This window comes from Microtus pennsylvanicus, chromosome 6, assembly GCF_037038515.1.
Source record: "Microtus pennsylvanicus isolate mMicPen1 chromosome 6, mMicPen1.hap1, whole genome shotgun sequence".
Taxonomy (NCBI): domain Eukaryota; kingdom Metazoa; phylum Chordata; class Mammalia; order Rodentia; family Cricetidae; genus Microtus; species Microtus pennsylvanicus.
The window spans coordinates 104,501,550-104,527,982 of record NC_134584.1 but is presented as its reverse complement, the minus strand read 5'-3'; the positions used below and the strand labels follow the sequence as shown (position 1 = coordinate 104,527,982).

The window sequence follows — 26,433 nt, the reverse complement described above, 5'->3', positions numbered from 1 at the left end:
GCACGCCACCCCAGTCCATTTTCCCTCACTGGACCCTGCCCAACTAAGACCAGTTCATTCCGCTGAATCTGCTCAGCAGTTACCAACAACCTCACCCCAACCCGCTCACAAAAAAAAAAAAAAAAAAAAAAAAAAAAAACCCAAAACCAAAAACCGCTGACTTTGATTTTCAAGATTCTAGTTGCCTTTGCTAGGTGCAAGTAAACAGGAAGTCCAATTAGGGTGATGGCTTCTGGGGACAGATCTAAAGAGTAAGGCAAAAATTGAAACTGTCGTCCAAGATGACAACATCCTGCAACCTGGAAGAAGTGGGAAGCTTCTTTACCCACACATTGTAACTCACATACAAGGTGGCGACAGCGGGGCTTATTGGTCAGGGACAGATGCAAGGAGCACCTAATTATGGCTTATTTTTGCTACCTGTTTGCAAGTGAGGATTGTCTCATGCTTTCTTCTTATCTTTTTGTGTCCATTCAGTAAAGATATTGACTGTGTCTTCCCGAGGGGTCAACATTATAGTCCAAATGTTGGCAAGGTCAACGACTGTGAGCTTGGGAAACAGTGGCTTACATCCCAGTTCTCCTTAGGTTCTTCACTCTGCTTTTTATTTTATTTTTTATTTTTTGTGATGAAGGGGATTAAACCTAGGGTCCTTTGAAGCAAGCCCAATTCTTCGAGGACGCGCTTGGGAAATGGGAATGACAACGTCTTCCTGCAGAATTCTTAGAAGGAAAATACAGGACAACCCTAGTAGGCGCGTGCCAGGTGTGGATGGAGCAGGCAATCAATGAAATAATCTGAGATGCTAATGAATCAATCAGCTCTTGGAGTTATTATCCATCCATTCTCGAATTCTAGTTAGGTAAGGGGTGTATTCTACCAGCTGTAAACTGTGTAATCTTCACTTTGAATCTCTCCCGTCTAACCTAGTAGGAGAAATATGCAAGGACCCTTTAAGGGGCGGGGCTGGGAAAGGAGTGGGGCGGGGCTCTAATGCGCACCGGAAGGAAGTCGGGCTAGCACATCAACAAGGGGCTATGCTGCTGCGGCCCCTACGTGCCTGGGCTGCCCGGTCGCTGCGCAGCGCAAGTCCCGGAAGCCCCGGGAACCTCGTTTCGGGCACCGGGTCGCTGTGGGCACCTCACCGCGCCTGGCCTCCGGGTAACTAGTAATTTTGTGCCGCCTCGTAGATGCCACGCTTGTCCCCGCCCCCCCTCCCCGGCAAGTCCCCGGACTTCCCGCTGTGAGGACCCGCACTTGGGGCTCCAGCGCGGCTTCTTGTCCGTCCGGTTTCCTGGTCAGATTTTTTAGGCCGTGGGAGGAGATGGGGCGGAGCTGCCTTTAACCAGCTCTCTGTGGTTGCAGGTGCCTGCCGACCTAGAGGGCGGGTTCAGGCTTCTGACTTTCTCCCACTCTTGCTGGCAGTGGGGCTCTTCCTCTTCCGAAATGGAGCATTGGCCTCAGGCTGCTGCCCTAGAGTTGGCGTGTCGCCAGCCTTGGCCTAGAGAACAGACAGCCTGGGTCCCAATCTTGAACCTAAGCTCACCGGCCGCGCTTCGGAATCTCTTGAGTGTAGGTTATTCCTTGTGTACAGTGTGGAGATCCTAGGCACAGGATACAGGGGAAAACGGAAAGTAGAATATACCAAGCGATGGAAAATACGCAAGCCCAAATAGTGCACGATGTCACATACAAGACCCAACCATAGAGGATCCCGAGAATGGTAAACATTTTTTAAGTCAAGAAAAAGCAAATTTAAACATGACTGTGGTTATTTATCAGATTAGCACAGAGAAGAGTGAATAATTGAAACATGGATTTCCTTTCTTTTTTAGATAAAGATAGAGAAAATGATAAAGAGAAAAAGGCAGTGGTAAGTTCCTCTTTGCATGCCTTCTCCAGTGTAGAAGAATGTCTTCATCTTTTGAGCCGGAGAGGGAAGCATTGTGTGCCCACAGGGAAGAAACAAGTATGAGACACTATCCATCGCTAAAAAAGCGAGGATGAGAGTAGGGGTGGATTTCAGTTAGTAGCATGTGCTTAGCGAGCAGGAGGTAAATTCCCTTCTCAGCACCAGACTGAGATGTGGGGTAGGTTGTCAGGTGTGGCTGGAGACTGGACTGGGCCCCTGGAGGGCAGTGAGTTGTGGCACGGGCACAGACTTTGTTGCCTGTGTACTTTGAAAGCACGCCCTTCTGTTTTTTGTAATCCTGTTCCTTTCTTTCCTACCCTCCCTTGTGAGCTTGGGACTAGGTTTGGCTTATGAATTGCTAGACACATAGTAGGCCTTCAGAAAGCAGGTGAAAGACTCATGTGGGAAACAGGCTAAAAGGAAATGGTGTTTGTGTCATTGCATTGAAATTATGGGTGATATTTTCTATGTGATCTGCTGGAGCCAACACCACTTGGTCTGTATCACTGGGAGTGCCAGGCTGAGCGTTAGAATTGTTGGGCATGCCTCTCTAGGTGGCAGCCATCATGCCTAGGGTGTAGGCTCAGTCTGGTTTCCCTTATTGAACCCCTTTTGTGAGTTTCAGTTTTCTGTTCTGTGAAAAACGTTTGGATCCCCTTCCCAGTTTCTGGGGAGGTTAAACATAGTGTCAGAGGCTGCGCACCTGTGGTAAAAGTCTCTGCTCCTATTTTTTCCTTCTCTCCTTTGCTGATACCATTCGGTGATTGAGAGCAGCTTCTCTGTACACGTCAGCGAGTTGGATCCGAGACAGCATACACATGCTTCTCAACCTCAGAACCATTGATAAAACTCGGGTTACAGAGTCATTTTTGTAGCTGACATATGGCAATCTGAAGGGTGGAACTAGGGAAGGGCTCAGGACTGGACTGGGCAGACAAGCTGTGTGTGGGCTCAGGTGATATCAGGGGAGGGGAAGTGGGATCGGGCTGAGGATGCAGTTCAGTGGTAGACAGCTTGATCGGCATGTGTGAGGCTCTGGGGCTGACTCTCAGCTTGTTAACAAAAAGAGAGGGACTGGTTCTGGTGAGGATGGATCGCCTGGGTTTTCAGTAGAGGGCAGGACGGGGGATGCTTTTTCTGTAACTGCCGAGTGGGACCTTGGGGATTCCTAGACTGGACCAAGTGGGCTGTTTATCCTAACCTAGTGGTTCCCTCCTGTTCCTCGGGGTGCTTGATTTCCATCCCTAATACACATCCGTCTTCTGCCAGGTTTGTGTGGAGGGCAATATTGCAAGTGGGAAGACGACATGCCTGGAGTTCTTCTCCAATACAGCAGACGTCGAGGTACGGCACCCACGCTGGGCTTGAAGAAACCTGAAATGCCTCAGTGGGATAAGTCATGCAGGGCACAGATAGCCCCGTCAAACAGAAGGATGCTGCCAGCCACCAGTGCAGTGCACACGTCTGAGCTAGCGTTTTTTAAAAAGCCTCGTGGAGTGGAGCGAAAAGAGCAGTCTGAGACACCCCAGATATTAGCATGTCAACAGGAAGTCAGTGTTCAAGTGATAAATGAACTGCTTACGTCGTATGTTTCATACGAAGTCCTTGGGATTGGGGCATTTATCTATCACGGCATCCTCAATTTGGACCTCAGATAGTTCTCAAGTCATGATTCGCCAACCTCGGGTTTCATTTATTTTGCTATACAGTGCTGCCAAAGCAGAATACATTCAGTAGACGCTGTACTGTGATACCCAGTAGATTAGTATAGTTCATGCATTTTCAGCCTGCTCTGTTTTCAGGTGAGGACATAGCCCCACTGTAACTAGAGGAACATCTGTGGCTGAACTTCAAAGTCCTAATGTGTACTCCCATGTCTAGGCCAGCTTCCCTGGTAGACAGCATTTGTACGGGCTGTTAGAACTCATTGCTGGGAAAATTGTGTATTGACTCCACTGGGCAAGGATACTTGGGAGGTTGGCCAGTTTCCCCGGGTATATTTCCTCTCTGCAGGTTTGGTGCTGTGTCCTCTCAGCTGTCAGTGTTGGATGATGTCTCTCATCAATCATCAGACCAGCACGTAGGGTTCACCGCCCTTGTCTTGAGTAGTGACCCTCTCAGTAGAACTTGTAAAGTGCTTATGTTCTCATTACCGACCTTGGGGCCAATTAACAACAGAAGCAGCAGCAAAAGCTAATATCCATCCAGTGCACCACGTTAAGTGTTTATGGTATTGTGTAATTGATTCCATGCTTATATGCATAACCTCTCTGAGGTCAGCATTGTTACCTCTGTTGAGAGGAGGAAAGCAAAGGATAATCGGTGTTTAAAATTTATATGGGGTGATAGTTAATTTTAGGTAGCAGCCTGACTGAATGAAAGACGACAGCAGCCTCCCACACTCAGATGTGGTCTCAGTTACCCAAGGTCAACTAGGATCTAAAAATATTAGATATAACATTCTAGATTTAAACGACTCATAAAATTTAAATTATGCATTGTAGTTGGATGTGCTCAGTGAAACCTCATGCCGTCTTACTCTGTCCCGTGTGAATCGTCCCTCTGTTTAGCATAGGAGAAAGATGGCATGTACCAGGCTTGCTGTATGTGACGCTTCAGGCGTGCACTGGCGATCTTGTGCACGCCCCCGTGAATAAGAAGGCTGGAGGACTACTGAAGCATGGTTTCTGCGTGCGTTTAGAGGGTGTTTCCAGGGGAGACTGATAGTCAATTGATGGACTTTTAAGTAGGGAATATGCATGAGGACTTATAATTGGCTACAGGGCCTGGATAGAACAAAAAAGGAAAGAAAAGAATTTCCTTTCTCTTCTTCCTGCTCTGGGACATCAAAACTTCAGGCTTCCCAGCCTTTGGACTTTGGGACTTAGCCCCAGGTCCCAGGGTTTCAGCCTCATACCTGACATTACACCAATAACTTCCCTGGTTTTCAGGCTTTGGATCTAGACTGAGCTGTGCAGCTTGCATCCCTGGATCCTAGCTTTAGACAACCTGTCACAAGGCAGAGTTCTTAGCCTCCAGAATTATACGAGCCATTTTTGCTAATGAATTTCTTCTTGTATGTCAATTTCTACGTTTATGTAATTGGATCGGTGCCGTAGAAAGCCCTGAGCCGTACAGTAGTGCATGTGAGGGCCAGGTTCCAGCTCAGGCTGTGAACTCCAGGGACGCCACCCTTGTTTGTCTCCAAGCTGGGAAGAATTTGACTGACCTTGGTAAGCCCGCCCCACTGCAGACTGAGCTGGTTCTCAGTTATTTACAGGGTCACTTCTGGAAGTCACAGGAAGACCCCACCTAGAGGGAGCTGTGGCCTTTAGAGGCCTAGCTCATTTGGCCCACCCTTGGCTCCCAGACAGTAGTACCTGCCTGTCTGTCTGTCTTATACACTTGGCATGCTGTTAGTGTGTGTTCTTTCCTCGCAGGTGTTAATGGAGCCTGTGCTCAAGTGGAGAAATGTCCGAGGCCACAATCCCCTGGTGAGTGCTTTGCTTCTTGTGCAAACTGCCAGCTTCCCTGTGAATACCTAGGAATGGCGGTACTGGAACCTGAGTCCAAGCACACCCGCTCTTTGTCTCCGCTGTTAGCTGATTCGCAAGAAAGGAGAATAGCAAGTTAGAGATTTCTAAGGCCTGGGTGGGTGTGCACAAAACTAGGAATCCTGTCAGCTGTCTTTAACAATTCTGAGTGGCTCAGCTTTCCTTGAACCTAGTTCTAGGTCATCGTGTCTCTAGATGAGCCTCTGATTTGGCTTTGGGCTTTATTATCTACTAATGGATCCCTCGTTGTTTACCCAAGGAGGGCCTGGATGCCAGGGATGTGCTGTGCCTCTTCTCTCTCCTCCACCCAGAAAGCCCCGTGTGGCCTGCTTGAAAATGATGGACATTAGCAGAGGGGATGAAGAAAGGGGTCTTGGGTCTGGGCTCCATCCCATGTTCTAGGGGTGCTTAGTGTCGCCCAGCTAAGGCAACTGTAGTTTTAGCAGTGCCTTGCAGTCCTCGGACAGTGCCTCCTGGAGTTCCAGTTCCACAGCAGCAGCACCTGCGTCTACCGCGCTCCCTGCTGTTTGCTAGGACGCAGCCGCACTGCCCAGCCTTTCGTGTCTGCTCAGTCAGTCAGCGAGCGCTCATCACATACCTTCTACGTGGCAGACACTGCTCTGCATACAAGGGCACTGAGCAATGTGAAGCCTCTGGTCCCCTGGCACTAATATCAGTGTGAGGACGGAGGAGACCGTTAGGTAGAAGAATGGGATGGCTGAATGTGGGTGAATTGTCATCAGAGAGGCTTCACCCAGCAACGGACGGAAACAGATGCAGAGACCTACAGCCAAATCTTACGTGAAGCTCTGAGAATCCTGAGGCAGAGGGGGAGGAAGGATGGTAAAGAGCCAGAGGGATCTAGGACACCACGAGATTGCAAAAACTTTTCAGAGAGAACCCAGAGTCAACTTCTTCATTTCATGCCTCGCACAGCGCTCTTCAGCCCAGGAGAGACGTGTCTAGTATAGAAAGAGCTTGGGCAGATTTCCTCTAATTTTGTCCTTAGAGATTTGGTGACTGTTGAGTGATCAAAGGCTAATTTAGCTTTCCTTATGTGCCACATAAAGCTTAAGATGGGAGTCCAAAGGAAGCATCTTTCTTGATGAATATATATCACACTGCAGAGGGAGGAGCAGAGAGTTCTTAGTGAGCCGACCGGAGACAAGTGTGTGTGTAGGTGACAGGATTGCGGGCTGCCTCTGTTTACGTAGGGTAGCAGGAGAACGTTTCTTTGTTAAGATAACATCTGGGCAGAGACCCACACATGAGGGAGGGAGTCCTACAGACATCAGGAGGAAGAGTAAAGAGGCAGGTTCAAAGGCCCTGCTTGGCATGTTTGCAGAACACTAAGGAGGCACATGTGGCTATAAGCTGATTGGCCAGAGGAAGAAGAGTAAGAGACAAGAGGACGGCGGTGGATTTCTAGGACCTGTGGACCACGATGGGGGTTTGGATTTGATTTGAATTTTGAAGTCCCTAGAAGGTTTGGAGCCAAGGGAGACATTAACAAGCTCACTTTGACTGCTGGATGGAGAGCAGACCACAGGGAAACGCAAAGTCAACTTTATGAATATCTGAGTGCTTCTTCTGTGGGGAGCACAGCGCGGCCCTGCCTGGCTGTTGCGCGTGGAGGGGGGGAGGGCTCTACTGTAACTGTATTCACAAGTGTCTCTGTCACCCTATTCTGAGAGCCCTTTATCTCTCCTTATTCCACCTCTGGCCCCAGCCTTGCCTGTGTAGGTTTCCTGAAATGGCTTTCAGTTACTGGTAGACCTGGGGCCTGCATTTGCCACTTGGATGCAAAGTGCCTTGCCTTTTGTTCTGCAGAGCCTAATGTACCACAATGCCAGTCGATGGGGCCTCACACTGCAGACCTACGTGCAGCTCACCATGCTGGACCAGCACACTCGTCCTCAGGTACAGACAGACCTAACTTCCAAACTTATCAAACAAAGCATCCTTCAAGTTCAGGATGTTGTCTGAGAGGGAAGTCTCCCAACAAAATTCGTTGGGATTTCATGCTATACAGTCTTCTCTGACTACAGCCAGTCTCCTGATGCCTCCTGAGCTCGTGTTTTTGTAATCTGACCACCGAGAGACTTAACATCATCTAACCAGGGTGCAGCAGCACTGTCACCTGGGGACTTGCACATTTCCTAGCCCCTCTCCAGATCTATTGAGTCAGAAAATCTAGGGCTGAGGTCTCGCAGTTTGTGCTTTATCCAGCTGTCCAGGACTCCTGAATGCATGTTTGAGAACTGTTGATCAGACCTTCGTGGGGTCTGGCTTTCACATTCTTGAAAGAATCTGATTCACCTTGGGTCACAGATGGCCAGCACTGTTCAGCCAGGTGTTGAGGCAGGACAGGACATACAGGGCTGCTGTGTTGGCAGGAGCAGAGTGTCGTAGGAGATGAGGTGTCAAGGGGGACCATGAGTGACACCTGTGGGCAAAGCTTTATGCACAGCCAGAGCCTTTCCATGTAGGATACAGACATTGGCATCATCATTAGGCTGATGGAGCCAAGTCTGGTTACCTACAACTGCAGGTACCATTCTTCTTTGATACCAGTCTTTTCAGATCGACAGATGTAAATGAGTTTCTCCTTCCTCAGATGTTTCCTTCAGTGATAGAGAGCAGAGCACCTACAGTTAGCATCGTTCCCCCTGGTTTGCTCTGCCTTCCCTAAGTGGGCACTCTGAGTTATAGCTAATGGTGTGAACATCATGGGATACAGCTGACACCTGCCAAGGAGGCAGAGACAGAGCTGATTGGACTGAGCAGGAGAGAGGGAGGCTGAAGAGGGAGCCAGAAAAAACAGGCAAAGAACGGTAGGAGCAGCATGTAGCGCAAGGACAGAAGGAACGACGGATGCACAGATCCTGGGCGGCAGACAGGTGGACAGAGAGTGGGCCATAGTTTTGAATACCTGTGCTGCCGCGGGCCACACTGTGTCTGTCCACAGGTGTCAGGGTAGAAGTCCGTCCTGCTTCCCAAAGGGCGTTGTAGCTGAAGGGAAGAGATTCATGAAGGGTGTGAGCAACTTGCAGAAAGGTGATGTCCAGTCATCCTCTTCCCTGCTGGGCAGAGAACTGCCCAGCTTCAGCAGGCAGAGTCTCCAGAATGCCTCCCCAACCCTAGCCTTCTGGGGTTGCCTCAGACACTCTGGTCCTAAAGTAAACAAGTTCCCCGTCTCAGGGCTCCACTCACCAGGCTGCGTCAATCGGATAGTACTTGGCAGCTTTGCTAGCATGTTCCGTATCCTAGCTGAGTCTCCCCCCCCCCACCACGGAGGAGCAGCAGTGCTGCTGGCAGCACCCCTCCCCCTCACTGCCACCTTTGCTGTCCTTTGTCCTCTAAACTTGAGCATGGGCCAGGGCAGGGTGGAGGGAGACACACTGAGCCTCATGGCAGACGATGTCTTCTGCCATCCTGTTGTCCTCTCCTCACAGCCTGATGGTCAGCAAAGATGGGAGGGACACAGGCGAGGGCAAGAGGGGTGGGCACGGTTTCAGGGCTTCCTGTAGCCTCCTCTGCTTCACCTGAGAGTAAATAACTTTTTCCATTCCTTTAGATGTCGCCTGTACGGTTGATGGAAAGGTCAATTTACAGCGCAAGATACATTTTTGTAGAAAACCTGTATAGAAGGTACTGCAGTGTATATAGTCCATCATTATGAAACCTCTGATTGTGTGTGTGTGTGTGTGTGTGTGTGGAGGCCAAAGGCCAACCTTGGGTGTTGGTCCTCAGGAGCTATCTATACTGCTTTATATTTTTTTTAGATTTATTTAATTCTATGAGTGTATGAGTGGTTTTTTGCTTACATGTATGTATGTGAACCATGTGTGTGCCTAGTGTTCGCAGAGGTCAGGAAAGGGTGTTGGGCCCCCTGGAACTGGGGTTACAGATAGTTGGGAGCCACCATTTGGGTGCTGGGAACCAACCGGGTCCTTTGCAGTAGCAATAGATGTTCTCAGTCATTGAGCCATCTCTCTAGTCTTCTGCCTTGCTTTTTGAGACAGGGTCACTCACTGGCTTGGTTATTACTGAGTAGGCTAGGCTGGCTGGCCAGCATACCCCGGGGATCTGCCTGTTTCTACTTCCCAGTGCTGGGTTGGCTCCTGCCTCGGCCTTTTAAGGGCTAGGCTAACAGGCAGGTGTCACAGCACACAGCCTGTGATTTTGTTTTTGGAGCATTAGGTACTTTCAGCTGAACTGTGAACTGTGGAACCGTCACTGGCTCCCATGATGAGGTGATTGAGTGTCTCTGTGTTTTGGTTAGGGTCACTGTTGCTGTGATGGACATCATGACCAAAAGCAACATGGGGAAGAAAGAGTTTATTTCACTCTCAGTTCTGTATAACAGTTCATCATTGAAATCAATGAGGGCAGGAACTGAAGCAGGGCAGGAACCTGGAGGCAGGAGCTGATGCAGAGGCCATGGAGGAGTGCTGCTTCCTGGCTTGCTCCCCATGGCTTGCACAGCCTGCTTGCTTATAGAACCAACGACTGCCAGCCCAGGGATGGAACCACCTACAGTGTCTGGACCCTCCCCCATCAATCACTAATTGAGAAAATGTCCTACAGCCGGATCTTATGGAGGCATTTTCTCAATGGAGGTTTCCTCCTTTCAGATAACTCTAGGTCGTGTCAAGTCGACATAAAATTCCCCAGCACACTCCGGCTCTGACTCTGTGCTTCCCACGCTGTCTTACTTACTTCCCTCTCTCCTTAGGAGCGGTTACAATGACAAAATAGTTAGGAAAGTATATCCTTCCAGACTCTTCTGCCTCATTGCTCAGAGGACAGACTAAAGTGCTCTAATCTGCTTGGAGTTCAATCCCAAAAGCATTCTCCATCAGTCAGTACTACAGCCAGCCGCATGGTGGTGGAAGATCAGACACATGCTGAGGGGCTTGCCAGTACTACGTGGTCATCATTTGTGCAGTGTGCTCTTGGTGGTGCCCTTGCAAAGAGAAGCCACCCCTGGGTCCTAATGACACAGCACATGGCTAAATAAAAACCTCTGCATTCTCCTTGCAGCGGGAAGATGCCCGAGGTTGACTATGTGGTTCTGTCTGAGTGGTTTGATTGGATCATCAGGAACATTGATGTCTCCATTGATCTGATAGGTAAGGCAGGCTCTCCCTGTCCCTTCCCTGGAGGATCCCCTGGGTACAGCTGGGGTCTGTTTGTGAGGTTCCACCATCATGATTCTTTCTCCATCACAGTTTTCCAAAGGCAAGCAGGATTTCTTCTCCCTGTGAAGGAACTCTGGCCATGGTTCCTTAAACTTCCTTCTCCCTGGCCAACTATGTCCAGGCCCCTGATATGTTCTGATCTGATGGCTTTTCTGTGTTGTGTGGGAGGGACAGAAACTGGAGAGTGACTGGTGCCAGTGGCTTGCTGGACCCTGTCTAGGAATGGAACTCCTTTAAGCTTCATGAGACTGTGGGGTTGAGGACCTGGCAATGGAAAGGGGATTGGAGACTGAGCAGGCTTGGGCCAAGGCTCCTGCTATTACTAATAGCCTCTCCACCCAGCCCTGTGTTGTCCTTGTCTTTGCTCTCACACCAGGAGCACGGCAGTCAGAGCCACTTGTGTTTTTAAATCTCAGTTTATCTCCGAACCACTCCTGAAATCTGCTACCAGAGACTAAAGATGAGGTGCAGGGAAGAGGAGAAAGTCATTCCGCTGGTAAGAGGCTAGAGCCACTTCCCCTCTTCTGCTGGCCCTCCCCCTTGCCCACCATAACATCATCAGGGTTATCTGTAGCAAAAAGTAGGAAGTAGAGCCGAGGGCGAACTCTAGTTTCCTCTGCGGCTTTGGAGTCCTTGTGGGTGCCACAGCTGCTCTATTTCCTGTGGTTCCTGACTCAGGCTTCAGTACACCCATGATTAGAGGGACACATGCATGTACACACATGCACACACGCACACACACACACCATGGATATGCACATTTGCCCTTGTACAGTAGTTTGTCTTCACACACGTGCACACACAGACACGCGCACACACACACACACACACACCATGGATATGCACATTTGCCCTTGTACAGTAGTTTGTCTTCACACACGTGCACACACAGACACGCGCACACACACACACACACACCATGGATATGCACATTTGCCCTTGTACAGTAGTTTGTCTTCACACACGTGCACACACAGACACGTGCACACACACACACACACACCATGGATATGCACATTTGCCCTTGTACAGTAGTTTGTCTTCACACACGTGCACACACAGACACGCGCACACACACACACACACACACACCATGGATATGCACATTTGCCCTTGTACAGTAGTTTGTCTTCACACACGTGCACACACAGACACGCACGCGCACACACACACACCATGGATATGCACATTTGCCCTTGTACAGTAGTTTGTCTTCACACACGTGCACACACAGACACGCGCACACACACACACACACACACACCATGGATATGCACATTTGCCTTTGTACAGGAGTTCCTCTTTAGCTGTGATGTCACTTCCCCACCTTCCTTCCACTGCCCTCTCTTGCCCCTAGGCCTCTCACAGTGATACCTGCAGGACAGCACGCTGACAATGTTTGTTCCCAATTTTCTTTACATTGTGAGCACTTTTAGATTGGTCTTACTTCCTCTGTCCTTCAACATGTTTCCTGGCCTGGCACCTAGGAGTTGTTGGACTGCACACCTTATGTGTACGGCTGTCCTTGAAGCTCTTTTGGGACAGCATGGTGCTCTGGACTCAAGATTGGCTGGGATGGGGGTCCTGAAAGGCCTGTCTAATCCCTAAAGTCCAGCTGAGTTTTGCCTTGGCACAGCCACAGCTTAGGCTGTACTATGATGGACTTGGCATTTCTGTGCTCTGTTCAACAACTCAAATGTTCCCAAGAAATGCCATGTCTGGAGTCCTTCCAAGCCATTGTCCAAGGGGTTGAACTAATGGTCTTGACAAGGTCTTTAGGACAAGCTTGCCTCCTAGTACCCAGGGGGAGACCAGTGGGTATGAACGAAGGCGACAGCATGGTTTGTAGGCCAGCTTCTGGGATGGAGGGCAGAAGTTGCTGGAGGAGGTGCCCGGGCAGCTAGCATACTCAGGCTGAATGCTTGAGAGTGTGAGTGGGCAGGGCTTCCCAGCATGGAGGTAACAATGGCTTGGAGGCCTCTATCTCCTCTCCCTTGTGCTGCCCACAGGAGTGGTCCTTACAGACTGGACAGTCTCTGTAATGAGTGGTCGACAGGGAGAGCTGAGTAAGGGGAGAGGTTTGAGTCAGTCCTCTTGGTGATAAGCCAGCCGGAAGGTATAGTGGCGCTCAGTGCTGGGACACCCATCATTGGTAGCTTTACACTTCTTCGTGGTGGACCTAGATCTCCCACTAGAGAAGTGGCAAGGTGGGGAGGTGCCAGGTGGGGAGGTGTGCCTTAACACTCTGCTAGGGAAGGCCAGTGGGGGTGGGGATGCACTGGCTACTTAAGCCACAGGCTTGTCATACAGCCATGTTGGTTGTTACAGGGTCCTTTGTTCATTCACTTCCTAATAGTCCTTGAGAATTCTCACCCGCCCTGTAGGCCTGTGAGACCCTTGGTGAGTGGGCTTTTCTCCCTTCCCACTCCCCACAGCCTTTGTGTTTCTGTGGCAGGAATACCTCAGAGCTATTCACCGCCTCTATGAGGAGTGGCTGGTCACTGGTAGCCTTTTCCCAGCTGCAGCCCCTGTTCTGGTAAGTCAGCGTCCCTCCAGGAATGGAGACTTCTATGGGGAGAAAGCCCAGAGAATGTCGCCCATACCATGGAAAAGAGCTCTTTCTCTCTCTGCCCTGTTTCTGGACACATCTCAGAGGGACTTGCTCAGACCTGAGCAAAGACTGGTTACCTTAGTAACATGTCACCCACACAGCCAGCCTCGCTGCACAGGAGTACCCGAGCTGCCTCTGGCCCATTCCTGATGGTTAGGTGACTAGTGTCTTCAGAAGGCCTGACAGTGACGGCTCAGGCGGGGCTGAGGGTGTGGAAGTGCCACGCTGCTGCTGCCTCCGAACTCTGACTGCACAGCGGAGCGACAGTATCCTGCCCTGTGTTCCAGTTTGCTCTTCCTGCTTCCTTAGGCAGGCAGTTACTACTTGAAGCAGTCACATGTCCAGTAGGAGATCCTAAGCTTTTGTTTATGGCCTTAGGCTGTGGGCCACATAGATATTCTGGCCCTGAGAAGCAGGTGGCAAGGCTGTAGCAAGAGACATCTGCACTGTGGAAACGTTCAGAGTTTGTTTTCCTTCCCTGTGAAAAGAAAACCTGAGGGGGTTAGGGAACTAGCAAGGGGTCAGAAGGCTTTCTAGATGTTTGATTCCCTGGCTTAATTCCCAGCACAGCCCCGACTCCCAATTCCAATGAAAAGAAAAGGCACTGATGCCGGGATGGATTCTTTGGTAAAAATTCAGCTGAGAGTGTAGAGTCCTGGACTTGGAGCTATGTGGTTTTGACCCTCGTGGCCTTTCAGCCTCTTGCTCTTCCCCAGGGAGGAAGGAGTCGCTCAGTGTAGCCTGTGACCTATTTGCTTTATTTCCAGGTGATTGAGGCGGACCACGACTTGGAGAAAATGTTAGAACTCTTTGAACAAAACCGGTCCCGGATATTAACTCCAGAGAATTGGAAGCATGGCCCATAGGACTGGACATGGCCACAGTCTAGAAGATGGTGCCAGGAATAGCCTAGCAGGGCCAGGCTAGCTGTTAGGAGCATTTGGAAGTGTCTACTCTCAGGAGGGTCTGTTACATGGTCAGATCTATTTTCTTTATGGTTTTTTATTATGGGACAAATGGCTTTTGTTGTCAGATCCTTGCAGCACACATTCCCCCTGGTGCCCCTCCTGGTGGCTTCCTGAGGCTGAATTCCTTTGGAAAAACACTTGCTATGTTCTGGTGTTGCTTTAGCTGCTGTGCTTCAGGCCACCAATGGGGCAAGGGAGCCCTCCTCCAGCCCAGGCAAGGATTTAAAGCTCAGAGAGGTGTGGGGACTCTTCAAGGTCACATAGCCAGTGCCTAGTGGAGCTGGCACCGTTCAGCTTAGGCTGCCTCCTCCTGAGCTGTTCCCCTCAGCCCTGCTGCTCTGAGCTCCAGCCCCCCACCCCTCATCTTTGTGAGAAGAGCTGGCAATATGGATTCCATCCCATTTAACTCCTGGGCAAGTTTCAAGGAGAACCAACGAGACTAGTCTTTGGCACACCTCTGTTTTTTGGCCAGAGCCCAGAGTTTTCCTGGCACGAAGGAGCTGAAGTCTCTGCCCCTTTGTCATCTGCACCTCAGTGTCCGCAGGGGAATCCTGCATTGGCCTTGGACGGTGCCAGTGTCTTTGAGGGTGAAGGCCCTCCCCAGATTGCTGCCAGTTTCATGCCGTTCTGTGTCAGAAAAAAGACTTTTGGGACTTGGACCCTTTGCCCTGTGCTGAGTGAGGCCAAGGGCAGCGAGCTGGGCTCCCAAGTCCCATCACTCTCCATCCTTTGTGTGAAGAACAGGGCCTTTGGAATTACTGAGTGTTTGTGCCCCAGGGAAAGAGACATTAGCGGCCTTAATCTTAAAGTGTGCTTCCATCTGAGCGGATGTCTTGGACCACAGAGCATGAAGACATCTCTGTGGATCAGAAAATACCTTAGCTTTGCTGGGTCATCACTGCACACAAAAGGTACAGCTGCTGCTTGAACCAGTCGAGACCAAGGGAAAGGAAGACCATTCCTCTGGGGAGAGTCAGGGTTTGCAAAATGAAGGCATTTGAAGTCTTGCTGCTCCTGCTGTTCTGGAGTTGGTGGGGTGCATCTGGAGAAGACTGGATGCAGACTCGGAACGGTTGCTGTGTGCTCTGGAGAAATGCAGCGTGGTGGGCTGCCAACCAGTGAGTGGCAGATGACCTCGCTCTGCCTCGCCTCTCTGGGTGCCTGGAATGCCAGTTGGCCACAGAGAGGGCCAAGAGTCCGGCTGATGATCCCTCCTGTTTGGGCCAATTCTTGGGCCCTTTCTGTAGTACGAGGGATAGCAGCTAAGGGGACCATCCATCGGTACTTACAGTCCAACAGCGATAAAGCGTAAACCAAGAGGCAGGAACCTTTGTGCCAGCAGTCCCGGCGTGGGAACATCTTCAGAGTTTGCAAATGAACAGTCCAGCACCTGCCCCTCTGCTCAGTCAGAATACTTGTTTTGGAGAGAAATGTGATTGTTTTTTTTCTACGGTAGCCAATAAATTCTACGTCTAAACCCCGATGTTATTTTTCTCTTTCATTTTCTTATCTTTTTTGAATCAGATTTTTACTGTATAGCCCAGATTGGCTTCACATTTCCTACATAGCCCAGGCTGACCTTGACCTCTCAGTAGTCTTTTTGCCTCAGCCTGGTTACAGAGGGAGGTGTATTGTATGTGCATATAAGGAACTAGGTCTCCCGTTGTTATTTGAAGAGGGGGTGCCTTGCCTAATTTGGAAGAGCCCCACATTACTGAACTCCCCCTAGATTGCCTGCTTCACCTTACCCAACCAAGGAGCTTTGAAAACACAGTTGACTTGAGGACCTTAGGAAAACGCAGGATTAAACAGTGAACCCAGATTTGATTTCCAGCACCCACATTCAGTGGCTCACAACCACACGTAACTCCAGCTCCAGGGCATCCAAGACCCTCTCTGTCCACATGTGGGGTACCACACAGATACGCTGCCATATACATAATTCAAAAATCAAAATAATTTGTCTTTATCTAGGAAGTCCAAGAGGTTGGAAGTACCATCCATTTCTGTCCCTCCAAGAAGGCCAAACGCCACTTGCCTGCTACTCAGTCTGAAAGATCCAGGAGGCAAGAAGCAAAGGGACCTTGCTTGGCAGAGGGTGTCCCAAATGTATTTGGCCACAGGTCATTTTTCACAAAGAACTGTTTAAGAAGTGACCCTTCCGAAGCGCCGTTTGTGAATGTGACCCAGCTGGAAGGAATGAGGGGCTGGAAGAATAACTTCAAAAGTCCTGGGTGTGAGGAAAGCAGCAAGGGAGGGAGGGGTGGGGGAAGAAAAGAAGGGATTGTCTGTTTGGATTTGGATGTAAGTGGTTCATTTGAGAGGTGACCCCAGGAAGCAGGGAAGGAACTGGGGTGAGGAAGAGAGGAGACTCTGCAAAGGGCACATCTGTGAACAGGACCACCCTGAGCCAGTCCCACGGGGATCCTGAGACAGTGCAGAACGTAGTTCAACGGTCTGCCAGCTGTTGCCCCTGCTAATCCTTGGTCAGTCGGAGTGTGGCCTGGCCTGGCAGCTACCTGGCTCTTCCGACCTGCCCACACTGCCTGCAGTGCCTGCTTCTGCAGCTGATAGATCTCAAGCATGAGGCGTGAAGAGCCTTAGCAGGCGACATCCATAGCAGTTGGGGACAGGGTACGGAGATGCAGGTGCTCATGTGCCTTGCTTTTACATCAGTCTTGGCAGCTTTCTGGTCTGACGCCCCGCTCCACATTGGTCCGATGCAGCCTGGTGTATTTCTTTTTTTTTTAATATTTATTTATTATGTATACAATATTCTGTCTGTGTATATGTCTGCAGGCCAGAAGAGGGCACCAGACCTCATTACAGATGGTTGTGAGCCACCATGTGGTTGCCGGGAATTGAACTCAGGACCTTTGGAAGAGCAGGCAATGCTCTTAACCACTGAGCCATCTCTCCAGCCCCGCCTGGTGTATTTCTTGTCCAGAGAACCTGTTATGTTTTCAGAGCCCTCGAGAGAAACTGCTTTCACTGGTTGTCCATGTGCTTAGCTTTGGGGGAACAAATGGGGATTAGCAGGGAGGTGGGACACGGGATAGTCAAGGACTGCTTTGGTCTCTGGAGACTGGAGAACTTTCGCTTTCAACAGCTCCTAAGGTCACTGTATAACCTATGTCCTTGACCTTCAAGGGAAGGAGAGTTAGTTAAAGGTTCCGACTGGGCAGAGGGTTCCAGGTCTGAGTTCCAGGTTCCAGGCACTTAATTGTCAATCAAGCTCATGCATAACACCAGGGGAAGGACAGTTTTCTTTAAAAATAGAACTACATACTGTTACAGGTTTTCCATTCCAAAGTCTCACTCACCCCTGTTGGGCTCTGTGCTGGATCCCCCTCTGGAGAGCGACCAGCCCTGACGCTGAACCCCTGGTCTCAGGTAAGTAACTCAAGACACTCAGGAACAATCCAGAAAGAGAGGGTCTGGAAGGAGAAGAGACAAGAGCCACAGCGAGGTAGTCCTGAGGGAGGAGATGGTCCCTGGACTGTAGCCTCAGGCCCTGTGTGACGTCACAGGTCCATGCCTTAGCCTTTGCCCAAATGTCTGTTCCTCTTCAGAAGCAGAGCTGTATAATACTGTGAGTGGCTGTATTTCTTGTGTGGGTCTTGCACACCCATAACTCATAGAATGGTTTTAACGCAGAGTCTGATTATTTCCTTGCACGATGGATATTGGAACTGAGCCTCTCTGGGCACAGTGCCCTTCCCCACTCCCCAAAAGAGAAACCTTGGGTGTAAGAGTCAGGATAAATTCAAAATGTTGCCTAGTGAGTCTAGTCTAGCTAGAGGCTGATTCTGACTTCATCTGCTATGGGCTATGGTCAGCAATCATCCCCTGCCTTGCCTTCCTGGTTTGTCCTCATCTCCTTGTGGTTCCGTCTTCCTGTGGTTGGCGATCACTGAGACAGATGCTTGGTGGAGAGGGCCAATGGGTACAGTGGTAGGTTGAACCTGGCGCGTAGGATGACGGGTAGGGTAGAGAATACAGGTTAAAGCCTGGTGTCCTGTGAGTGTGTATAGCCCTCTTTATCTCATCCTCTCTTAGAAAACCCATCCCAGGATAGACTATCTGGTTCACCTTCCCTAGAGTGGCACATGTCCTCTGGTCAGAGATAACCAGAGACCCCCTTGCCTTGCCCACAGCCACAGCCACTTAGAGGTCCAGGAGAGTCCTGTTCAGGCCATTCAGATTTCTGTGAGATATTTATATTTGCTTTCTGGCAGGGGGTGGGGAGTATCTTTTCATTTTGGGTCTGGAACCACCAGCTCAGACATGGGACATCTACTGCCATTTTCCCAATGGAAGAATGGAGACAGTGTGGTAGTCAGAGTCCAGAGAAGACAGTATACCAACCCATGTCCTTGGAATTTCTGGATCCACCATGCCTGAAGTCTGATTTATCACTTGACAGTTTAGTTACATGAACCACTTAGTATTCTATTCTTTCTTGCAGTTGAGTAAAGGGGAGGGTGATGGTTGGCATTCAGAGCCTTGCCAGGGGGTCAAGCTCTCCCCTTCAATAGATACCCACCTACCCACCTATGCTACCCTGCAGTCACTCCTCAGGCCCTGGGGTGTCATGCTGGGTGTGGCAGTTTTATAGCTGAGGCTATGATAACAGGGTGGTCACCCTGGGATTTCTTGGCGATATCCTGGGCAGCCACAGCTATGCTACAGCCCTGTGGGCCAAGGTGTGCCTAGCCTTCAAGTTCAGGTCCACTAGCCTTGCCTAGAAAAGGGCTCCCGGGCTCCAGAGAGTTAGCTTGGGCTTGGGAAATACTCAGTTCAGCAGAGCAGAACCAAGGATACTGGATCGTCTCCCTCTGATGAGAAAGCTGTGGCCTTCCTGCTCATGTCCAGTCCCTGGTCAACCATGCTAGCATTGGAGGATGCAGATGGGAACACCTGGGCACACGTGTGGGCTACGTGAGTGTGTGGAGCACATGGGTGTGCAGATGGGAGCCCTGTGTGGAGGGTTACTGGTATGGCTATTTGAGTAAATGTGTATGAAGCTCTGGGAGGTGAGAGTTGAGCAATGGTGCTGTATGAGTGTGTGTGTGTGTGTGTGTGTGTGTGTGTGATACCCTAGCTATACAGACTTGGTTTGTGTGAGTGCAGGCTTAACACGGTGACGGTGGATGTGGCACGAGGTGGCCATGGAGAGCTGTAGCCTTACTAGTGTCTTGTTCTCCCCCTTTCCGTGTCCATCCGTAATGACTCAGTCACTGCCAACAGTTGTGTCTTCCTGGTGTGAAGTCCTCCTCTGCTCACAGAGCCTGCTTGGCAGGAACCAACACTCTGTGAAGGGGACGCCTCCAAATGGTGCTGCTGAGAGTCAGGTATGAGAGACACAGGTCTGTCACCTGAGGAAACCTGACTTCAAGGCATGGTGTGCCGTGTCTCTTGGCGCGCCAGTGGGATAGAACTTGGTGCCCCAATCCTCGCAGGCTTCCCTCCCCTCCTTTCGCTGCGCTGAGGCTATGTCCCTAACCAGTCCTTTGGACAGTATGGCTGTGCTCCAGGGTCTGGTCCTGCTTCCTCCCGTCATACCATCTGGATGCTGGACCATCGCATTCCATTTCCTGGGGAATCCCAGACACCCCGCTGTTCTCCCAAAGTCTGTTTTCTGGAAAGAGAGGAGTCAGACTCCTTGTAGGATCCTGCAGTCTCGAGCATGATGCCCACAGCCCATGGAGTGTGTGGATGTGTTTAGAATGAGTGTTGTTGTAGGTGGGTGGTCTGGGTGGGAGTCCGCACGTGGCTGGAACCATTACCATGAAGGAGGAGGAGCCCCAGAGTGGAACATTGTAACATACAGAACAGGGGGAACAGAGGGGAAGGGTTTTGCATATAGAGCCAACAGGAATTCCCAGAAATGGGGACTGAGGGAGTCTCCTATAGAAAGGGAGTGAACAGGTTCAATCTCACAGAATATTTCAGTGGCAGAAGACAAGCCCAGGATCCAAGTGTCAAGTTCAGCATACAACTCTGAGTGTCCCACGTCAGGAGTTTCCTCATTCTAGGGTGGACTCTGTGACAAGGAACAGTGGCGGCAGGGAACCAGCAGGTGGCAGTGTAGGCTTGAGTGTGGACAGTGCTGGACGGCAGACCTACATTTCTCCAGCAGGGACATGGAATTTCCAGAAGGTGCCTGTGGGTCCATCCCACAAGTGCCCCCCTCCCGCTTGTATAGGAATATACCCCAATTTCAGGGCGTGATCTTGGGGGCTCAGCTGATGCTAGGGCACTGAGATTCTAGTGAAAGGGAAGCATGTTCAAGAAAGGAAGTCAGGCTCCTTACTGTAAAGAGGTCACCAGGCAAAGCCTCCATCTGAAGGGCGTTGGGAAAGGGGAGTGCTTCTGCAGAGGGGAGCAAAAAGCATATGTTTGTCTGAATGACATTTCCTATTTTTCTTGGCAAGATAAGCTTTTGGAGTACAGAAGGCCAAAAGGTGGTACCTGGTGTGCTTGGAATCAAGCTCTGAAATTGGTGGCTCGTCGTGTTCACACTGACATCAGACAGGCCTCAGAGAAGTGACACCAGGTTTCACAAAAACATAAGAAGGGGGCTGAGGAGTTGGCTCAGTAGGCAAAGTGCCTGCTGAGCAAGTGTGAGTTCAGGTCTCTAGTACCCCAGAAAATGCCAGATGCAATAGCATAGGCTGGGAGGTGGAGGCAGGAGGTTTGGGGGACCTGGCTAGCGAGACTAATAGGTGTCTCCAGGAACTAGAGAAGCAGAGGGTTACATAGAAAAATCTTGTTTCAAACAAAACAAAACAAAACTGATAAATAAAAGCAGAGGAACACAAAAGGAACGCCTATAAAACTGACCACACAAACACCTCTGGCTACCCGGGCACAACCTGGCCTCACTGGCTCAAACCTGAGGCGTAGCCAGCTGGGCATGTCAATATTCAGAGGCAGGTTAAAGATTACTTCCATTTAGGGGGTCCCTTTCCTCTCAATTGGCAGCCATCAGTAGCCTCAGTGCACACCTTTGAAAGTTACTTCTCTCTGCATCTTTGTTGATACGATGTATTTATTTTGAACACAGTAAAGATACATTGCTGCTTATTCAGCCTGATCCAGGAAGGAGAAAAGCTGTTCTGTAGATCCCTCCGACATGATGAGTAGGCAGGGATGGTTTTTCTCCCCCCACCCCCAGCACTTTCCAGAGCCACAGAAACAGACTGCATTTCTTAAAAAGCGTCTCGTCCCTGGGGTGCATCTGAAAGGCGATACAGTACAACAGACATATTTCTGCCTAGAAAGCAGAACGCCAGCAAGGTGGGCAGAACTGCTTGTAAACACAGTTCCCTCTCCCAGGTGGAGACTGTGACTCCAGCAGGCTGCTCACAGGATGCTACAGAACGGTGGCTGGGTCCCTTTCGGCTCTGCATCAGAATAAATGCTATTTCTATAGAAAATAGAATTCAAGGTAGCCATTCTTGTCACCCTCTGCTGAAGAAAGGGATTGCTGGATTTTCTTAGCCCTTCGTTGGAGAGGTTGAGATGTGGGAAGAGGGTCAATGGGGTAGGGTCTGCTGCTTCGGGATAAATGACAGAAAAAGGTGGGGAGTGGGGGAGGCTGGGTGTCTTGCTCCCTGCCAGCGGCAGTGCCAGCAGGACACTCCTCAAAGATGCTTAGCCATCACCTTGGGCAAGCTGGGTCTTCAAAGATCACCTCTGTCACCTTATATAGTCTTTGATGGAGTTTGCTGGAGTTCACAGACCAGGATCTGAAACCTTCTCCAGCCAGCTGTCTCCACATACCTCTTTCTGCGACAGGATGCTGGCAGCAGACACTAGTCTTCTCAGAGTGGCATGGTGTTTGTTTTTTTTTCCCCCATGGGGTCCATATTCCTTTTATTTTTGTCTGTGCATATGTCCCAGAGAGGCAAGGCCAGAATTCATCAACTCAGTCCCCAGCCGTGAGTTGCCACCCGGATGTCAGCACTGGCTCTTAGAGTAGCTTGAACACTATCAGGCTCAGGCTGCCAGGGCTGGCTGGACATTGACTGAGCAATGGGCCATTCTGTGCCTAGAGTAGTGTCTGGGTAGCTCTGTGATGAGACTATCCATACCTTGTCTTCCTTGAACTCCCAGTCCTGGTATGGGCATGGGAAGAACCGTGACCCTCTTCCATGACACATGCCCGTGGGCCTGTGCTCCCCTTGTACTTTGGGGTGGGTGTCTGAGATGACCCACTAGCACCGCCACGCTGAGGACATTGAGACAGCAAGGGGCTCAATGGGCTGTGAGGACCTCCAGGTCATGCCTAAGCCACCAGACCTGTTTCTCCACCCTGTAAGAGGCGGGATGGTGACACTGGGGCTCTTCTGCCCTGGAGTTGAAAGATAGGCACAGTGCGTAGAGGGGCTTCACTGGGACCTGTCTCGGCTCCCAGTGGGACAAGCCCCGGGGTAGGGCTTGCGGCAGCAAGTGGACCAAGCAGTTTCTGCAGGAGAAGCAGATTGTGGCCACAGCCTAGAGGAAGCTGGGGAGAGGGAAGAAAGTAGGGCTTCCTACCTCACCTCTGCCCAGCACTGTTCAGAGAGGCACTACCATCAGGTGCAAGGCTGGAGGCGGGGGAGAGACACCAGATGGGGGACACTTCCTCTAAAGAAAACCTTCCCAGGTAAGTTTTGTAATAGTGGGACCTGTGTCTATGCAGGTGTCTCTATGTGTGCGGTATGTGTCTGTGTGTGCACTTAGAGTATGCCAGTGTATGTGTGTAGTTGTATATGCGTGTGCGCGAGTTGTATGTGCACCTGTGTGCCCAGAGGAGATAGGGTAGCCTTGAAGGACCAGTGGGACTTACTGGCTGGGTCACTCACACAATCCTCTCAGGGCTGCCGGTTGGAGCCTGGGTTGGGGTGGTTGAGCCCTGGGAGTTTGCTGGCTGTGGTTCTGGTCCTGGCAGTGGCAGCAGGTCAGATGGGGAGCCTGCTCCACACACAGCTTCGTAAGGTGGCAGCGTGTCCATGGAGACAGTGTGGAGGCCACTCTGGCCCGGGGTCCTCTGCTCCCGCTGATGGTGGCTGTGGCTGCTGCCTGAGTCCAGGACGCCATTCAGCGTGGGGCAGGAGCCGGTCAAGGAGTAAGGTGGCGGTGCATCCGTGGGGACATACAGCTGAGTGGCCCCTGGTCCCACACACTCCTCATAGCTGTGAGAGAAGAGGTTTTCACTCAGGGGTTATGGATCCTGAGACCTTAGGGCAAGTGGAAGAGTCTGTTCTGTGTGCTGAGGCGCTGTCCTTACTGTGGAAGGTGGCCGGCCTCACACATGGTGGAGACTATACCTGTCCCCCCAGGGAGGACGATCTGACACCCTTGAGACACGGGTCCTGCGTCAACTTTACCTCACATCCCGTGTGAATCCAAGCGAGTCCCTATACCCCCCCCCTCGGGGTTTTAGATTCCCTGGAGCAAGAGCAGCCCCTAGTTAGGACCAGGCTGGGCACTGTGAACAGGCCAGGTAGGATGCTCTGAAATGTGTCCATTGCTGTCTTTGAGGTTTAGGAAGGAGCCCCTGGGGCCCCTGAAACCGCGATTGTAGGGCTAAGAGCACCTGCTGCTTCTCCTAGCTCCCCTGGTGGGAGGGAAATGACATGTCTGCCAGACACAGGGTCTGCAGTGGGAGGTGATGGGACTCTGACTCTAATGATGGTGACCACACCGTCACTTCACAGGGATGCCCTAGTGAAGGCTGGCCATGATAATTCCTGTCCCAGTGGATGGGGCTTGGAATCTGGGGCTCTAGATGCCCCACTCGAGGAGCAGAGGCCTAGTGTCCAACCAGCTTCCTTCTATGTTCCTCCCTTGCCCTCACCACTGCCCCTGAGTCTCCTGGAGCAGTAGACGTAACTCCTTCAGGCTCCATGGTCTATTTCCTTGTGCAGAGTAGGATGGGCCACCTAATTTGCTGCATTTTTCTTGGTGGGGAGAACGCACTGTGCGTAGTTGAGAACATGGTTCAGAGTGGGACTAGAACCCTATAGCTCCAAAGGGTGTGCCCTGAGGACAAGCCCACCTCCCTTGTCCCCCAAGGAGTTCAGCTGCTTTAGCCCGTATGGGGAAGGAACTGGGCTCTGTAGGGTGCCCTTCTGTCCTTGTGACCTATATAAAGTACAGGGCCAACGGGGGCTACTTTGATTGATGTAGGAGCTGCATAGGGATGGAGTCTGTGAGGAGGTGGCGGGGAGGGGGGTCTCTGTGAGTCAGAGCTGTCTAGGTTCATATCAGACAGGGGTAGGCTAATGATAGCCTACCCCTGCCTGGGATAACTGAGATTGGGACCCGGATGACCTAAGGCAAAAGGGTGCAGAAGACAGGGACAGGATTGGAAATGCAGGGTTGCATGCACACCCTTGACACCCAACAGATGATAGGGCTAGCCAAGCCTGGGGACTCTGTGGCTGCCCCTGAAATGTCCGAGAAAGACTGATCTCGGGGTAGGCATGGATTCCGGGGGTCACAAATGGGAGCATCACAGATTTCCCCCCCTAAATGGACACCGATTCTATGGTCATGATCTCGAACATCCCACCATTCGCATCCCCAGGGAGATCCCTGGAGGGACTTATAGGGGCTCCCCAAAACTGTCATGAGACTACCCCAAATCTACAAGACTCTCCTCCCCACCACTCATCAGCCTGAAGCATCCCAGCTGGTCTCTGTAGTCCCTCCTGGTGACATTTCCTGAGTCATGTCCATCCTCAAGGGGACTTGCTTAGTCAGAGAGCAGAGGCTGTAACCGTGCCCACTGGAATCCATTTGTATTTACACATGGGGAGCTGAGGTTCTTTCCGTGGGTGGGAGATCTTTGGATCCAGAAAGCCCACTTCTCTCCCCACCATGAGGCCTCCTTACCCTGGTGGAGAATCTGGGTACAGCTCCCTGAGCACTGTGACATCCACGTCGCCATCAGAGCTGATGTCCAAGGGCGGGCGCCAGTCTTCGGCAGGGCTACAGGCGTAGGGCATCCTGCGGCTGGAATGGCTGTGCATGTAACTGCCAGAAGCTGCAGAGAACAGAAGCACAGGCAGCGATAGGGACTTCCCTCACGGTAGCAGTCTGTCTGAGGCTCGGAAGTCCCCACATGACCCCACCCCTTTACCAGGCACAGCTGCTCCTCCTGAGCAACACCACCAGAAGGTGGGCACTGGGGGCTGAGTCACAGGGAGGAGACAAGGCTGGACCTATCCTGACGAGCTTCCAGTATGGACGACAGCTTAGCCCAGGGCAGCCTTGGCACGGGGTGGGCTAAGCTTTGATAAGTTAGAACCCGACAGTGGGAGAAGAGACATGTGCTCAGCACACACGTGACTCCAGAGACTAGTCCCCACTCCCCATACAGACTTCTTACTCTTCATCCAACAGCAATGGAAGAATCTAGATCAGGAACCATAGCACAGTTCCAATTCCGGGATTATTCACGGGGCCCGAGAAAACACTCAGAGGAATATATTGCAGACACATCCATTCATTATTGGCGGCTCCGCCCATCTGGCAGGTCATGACCCTTATTCTGTCCTCCACATTGCCTATATTTTTAAGGTTTTCTACAATAAGTGCATATTACTTTTCTACTAGAAAAAAAATAAACCCAATAACGGGCTGTGCAAAGGAGCTGAGCCGAGATTTATTCCCCTTTCAGGGTGTCGGCTGAAATATGGGGGCTTTGGAGTCATGTAGGAGAAGACAGCCAGGAGAGATGAGACAAACAGCAGAACAGAGAAGCTAGGCCAGTGCCACAGGGTGCTGGAGCTGGGGTCCTGCACCGCCAGAGCTGTCCCTGTTGTCCTCGAGTTGGGCAACAGGGAAAGGGTGGGTGCTGAAGGAGCAATGCCAGGTGCATGGAGGAGGCAGGAGGCGCTGAGTGGGAAGAGCAGGAGGGCATGGGGTCTACCTAGCACCATCCTGGGTGAGGGATAGTTAAAGTGGTCCTGTACTCCTCATAGGAGCATCGGTCATGTCTGCCTGATCTGAGCTCTGCTCTTGTCTGCTAGGGAGAACTTAGCCCCTGGGGAGACTCGGGGCCTGGGATGGCTGTCCATGAAAACTCGGGGCCTTGCCTATCCATGCAAACCTGCTGACTTTTCTTCTTAATCCTAGCTAGTTCGGAGCATGTCACTAACTGGCCATCTATCTTTCTTCCATTGTGACA

At 51.0% G+C, this 26,433-nt stretch overlaps 2 protein-coding genes across 4 annotated transcripts in view; one reads left to right on the top strand and one right to left on the bottom strand.

Annotated features, from left to right (window-relative positions):
• Nucleotides 1–985: 985 nt before the first annotated feature.
• Nucleotides 986–15,732, top strand: Tk2 (thymidine kinase 2). 3 transcript variants are annotated; one of them, XM_075977052.1, is made up of 10 exons: nt 986–1,161; nt 1,836–1,873; nt 3,182–3,256; nt 5,353–5,406; nt 7,297–7,386; nt 9,044–9,117; nt 10,513–10,601; nt 11,087–11,166; nt 13,126–13,206; nt 14,049–15,732. In XM_075977052.1, the coding sequence occupies exons 1-10, from the start codon at nt 1,038–1,040 to the stop codon at nt 14,145–14,147; spliced, it is 804 nt and encodes a 267-aa protein (XP_075833167.1). In that variant the 5' UTR covers nt 986–1,037; the 3' UTR covers nt 14,148–15,732. The 3 variants fall into 3 exon arrangements, with proteins under 3 accessions (XP_075833167.1, XP_075833168.1, XP_075833169.1); XM_075977053.1 differs by lacking the exon at nt 986–1,161 and adding an exon at nt 1,190–1,723; XM_075977054.1 differs by lacking the exons at nt 986–1,161; nt 1,836–1,873; nt 3,182–3,256; nt 5,353–5,406 and adding an exon at nt 6,827–6,916.
• A 5,559-nt stretch (nt 15,733–21,291) lies between these two features.
• The window catches only part of Bean1 (brain expressed associated with NEDD4 1), a 43,961-nt gene continuing 38,819 nt past the window's right edge, over nt 21,292–26,433 (bottom strand). The window contains exons 4-5 of the mRNA XM_075977051.1: nt 25,137–25,287; nt 21,292–23,431 (exon numbers count right to left, since the gene is read on the bottom strand). Of these exons, the coding sequence (XP_075833166.1) occupies nt 23,098–23,431; nt 25,137–25,287 (485 nt within the window). The 3' untranslated portion in view covers nt 21,292–23,097. The remainder of the gene's footprint in view (nt 23,432–25,136; nt 25,288–26,433) is intronic.

Excerpts from the sequence above, each read along its gene's own strand:
- Tk2 (XM_075977052.1), top strand. The coding sequence starts at position 1,038 with ATGCTGCTGCGGCCCCTACGTGCCTGGGCTGCCCGGTCGCTGCGCAGC. Across the intron at positions 3,257-5,352 it reads CCAATACAGCAGACGTCGAG|GTGTTAATGGAGCCTGTGCT; the intron begins GTACGGCACCCA and ends CTTTCCTCGCAG. Across the intron at positions 7,387-9,043 it reads ACCAGCACACTCGTCCTCAG|ATGTCGCCTGTACGGTTGAT; the intron begins GTACAGACAGAC and ends CCATTCCTTTAG.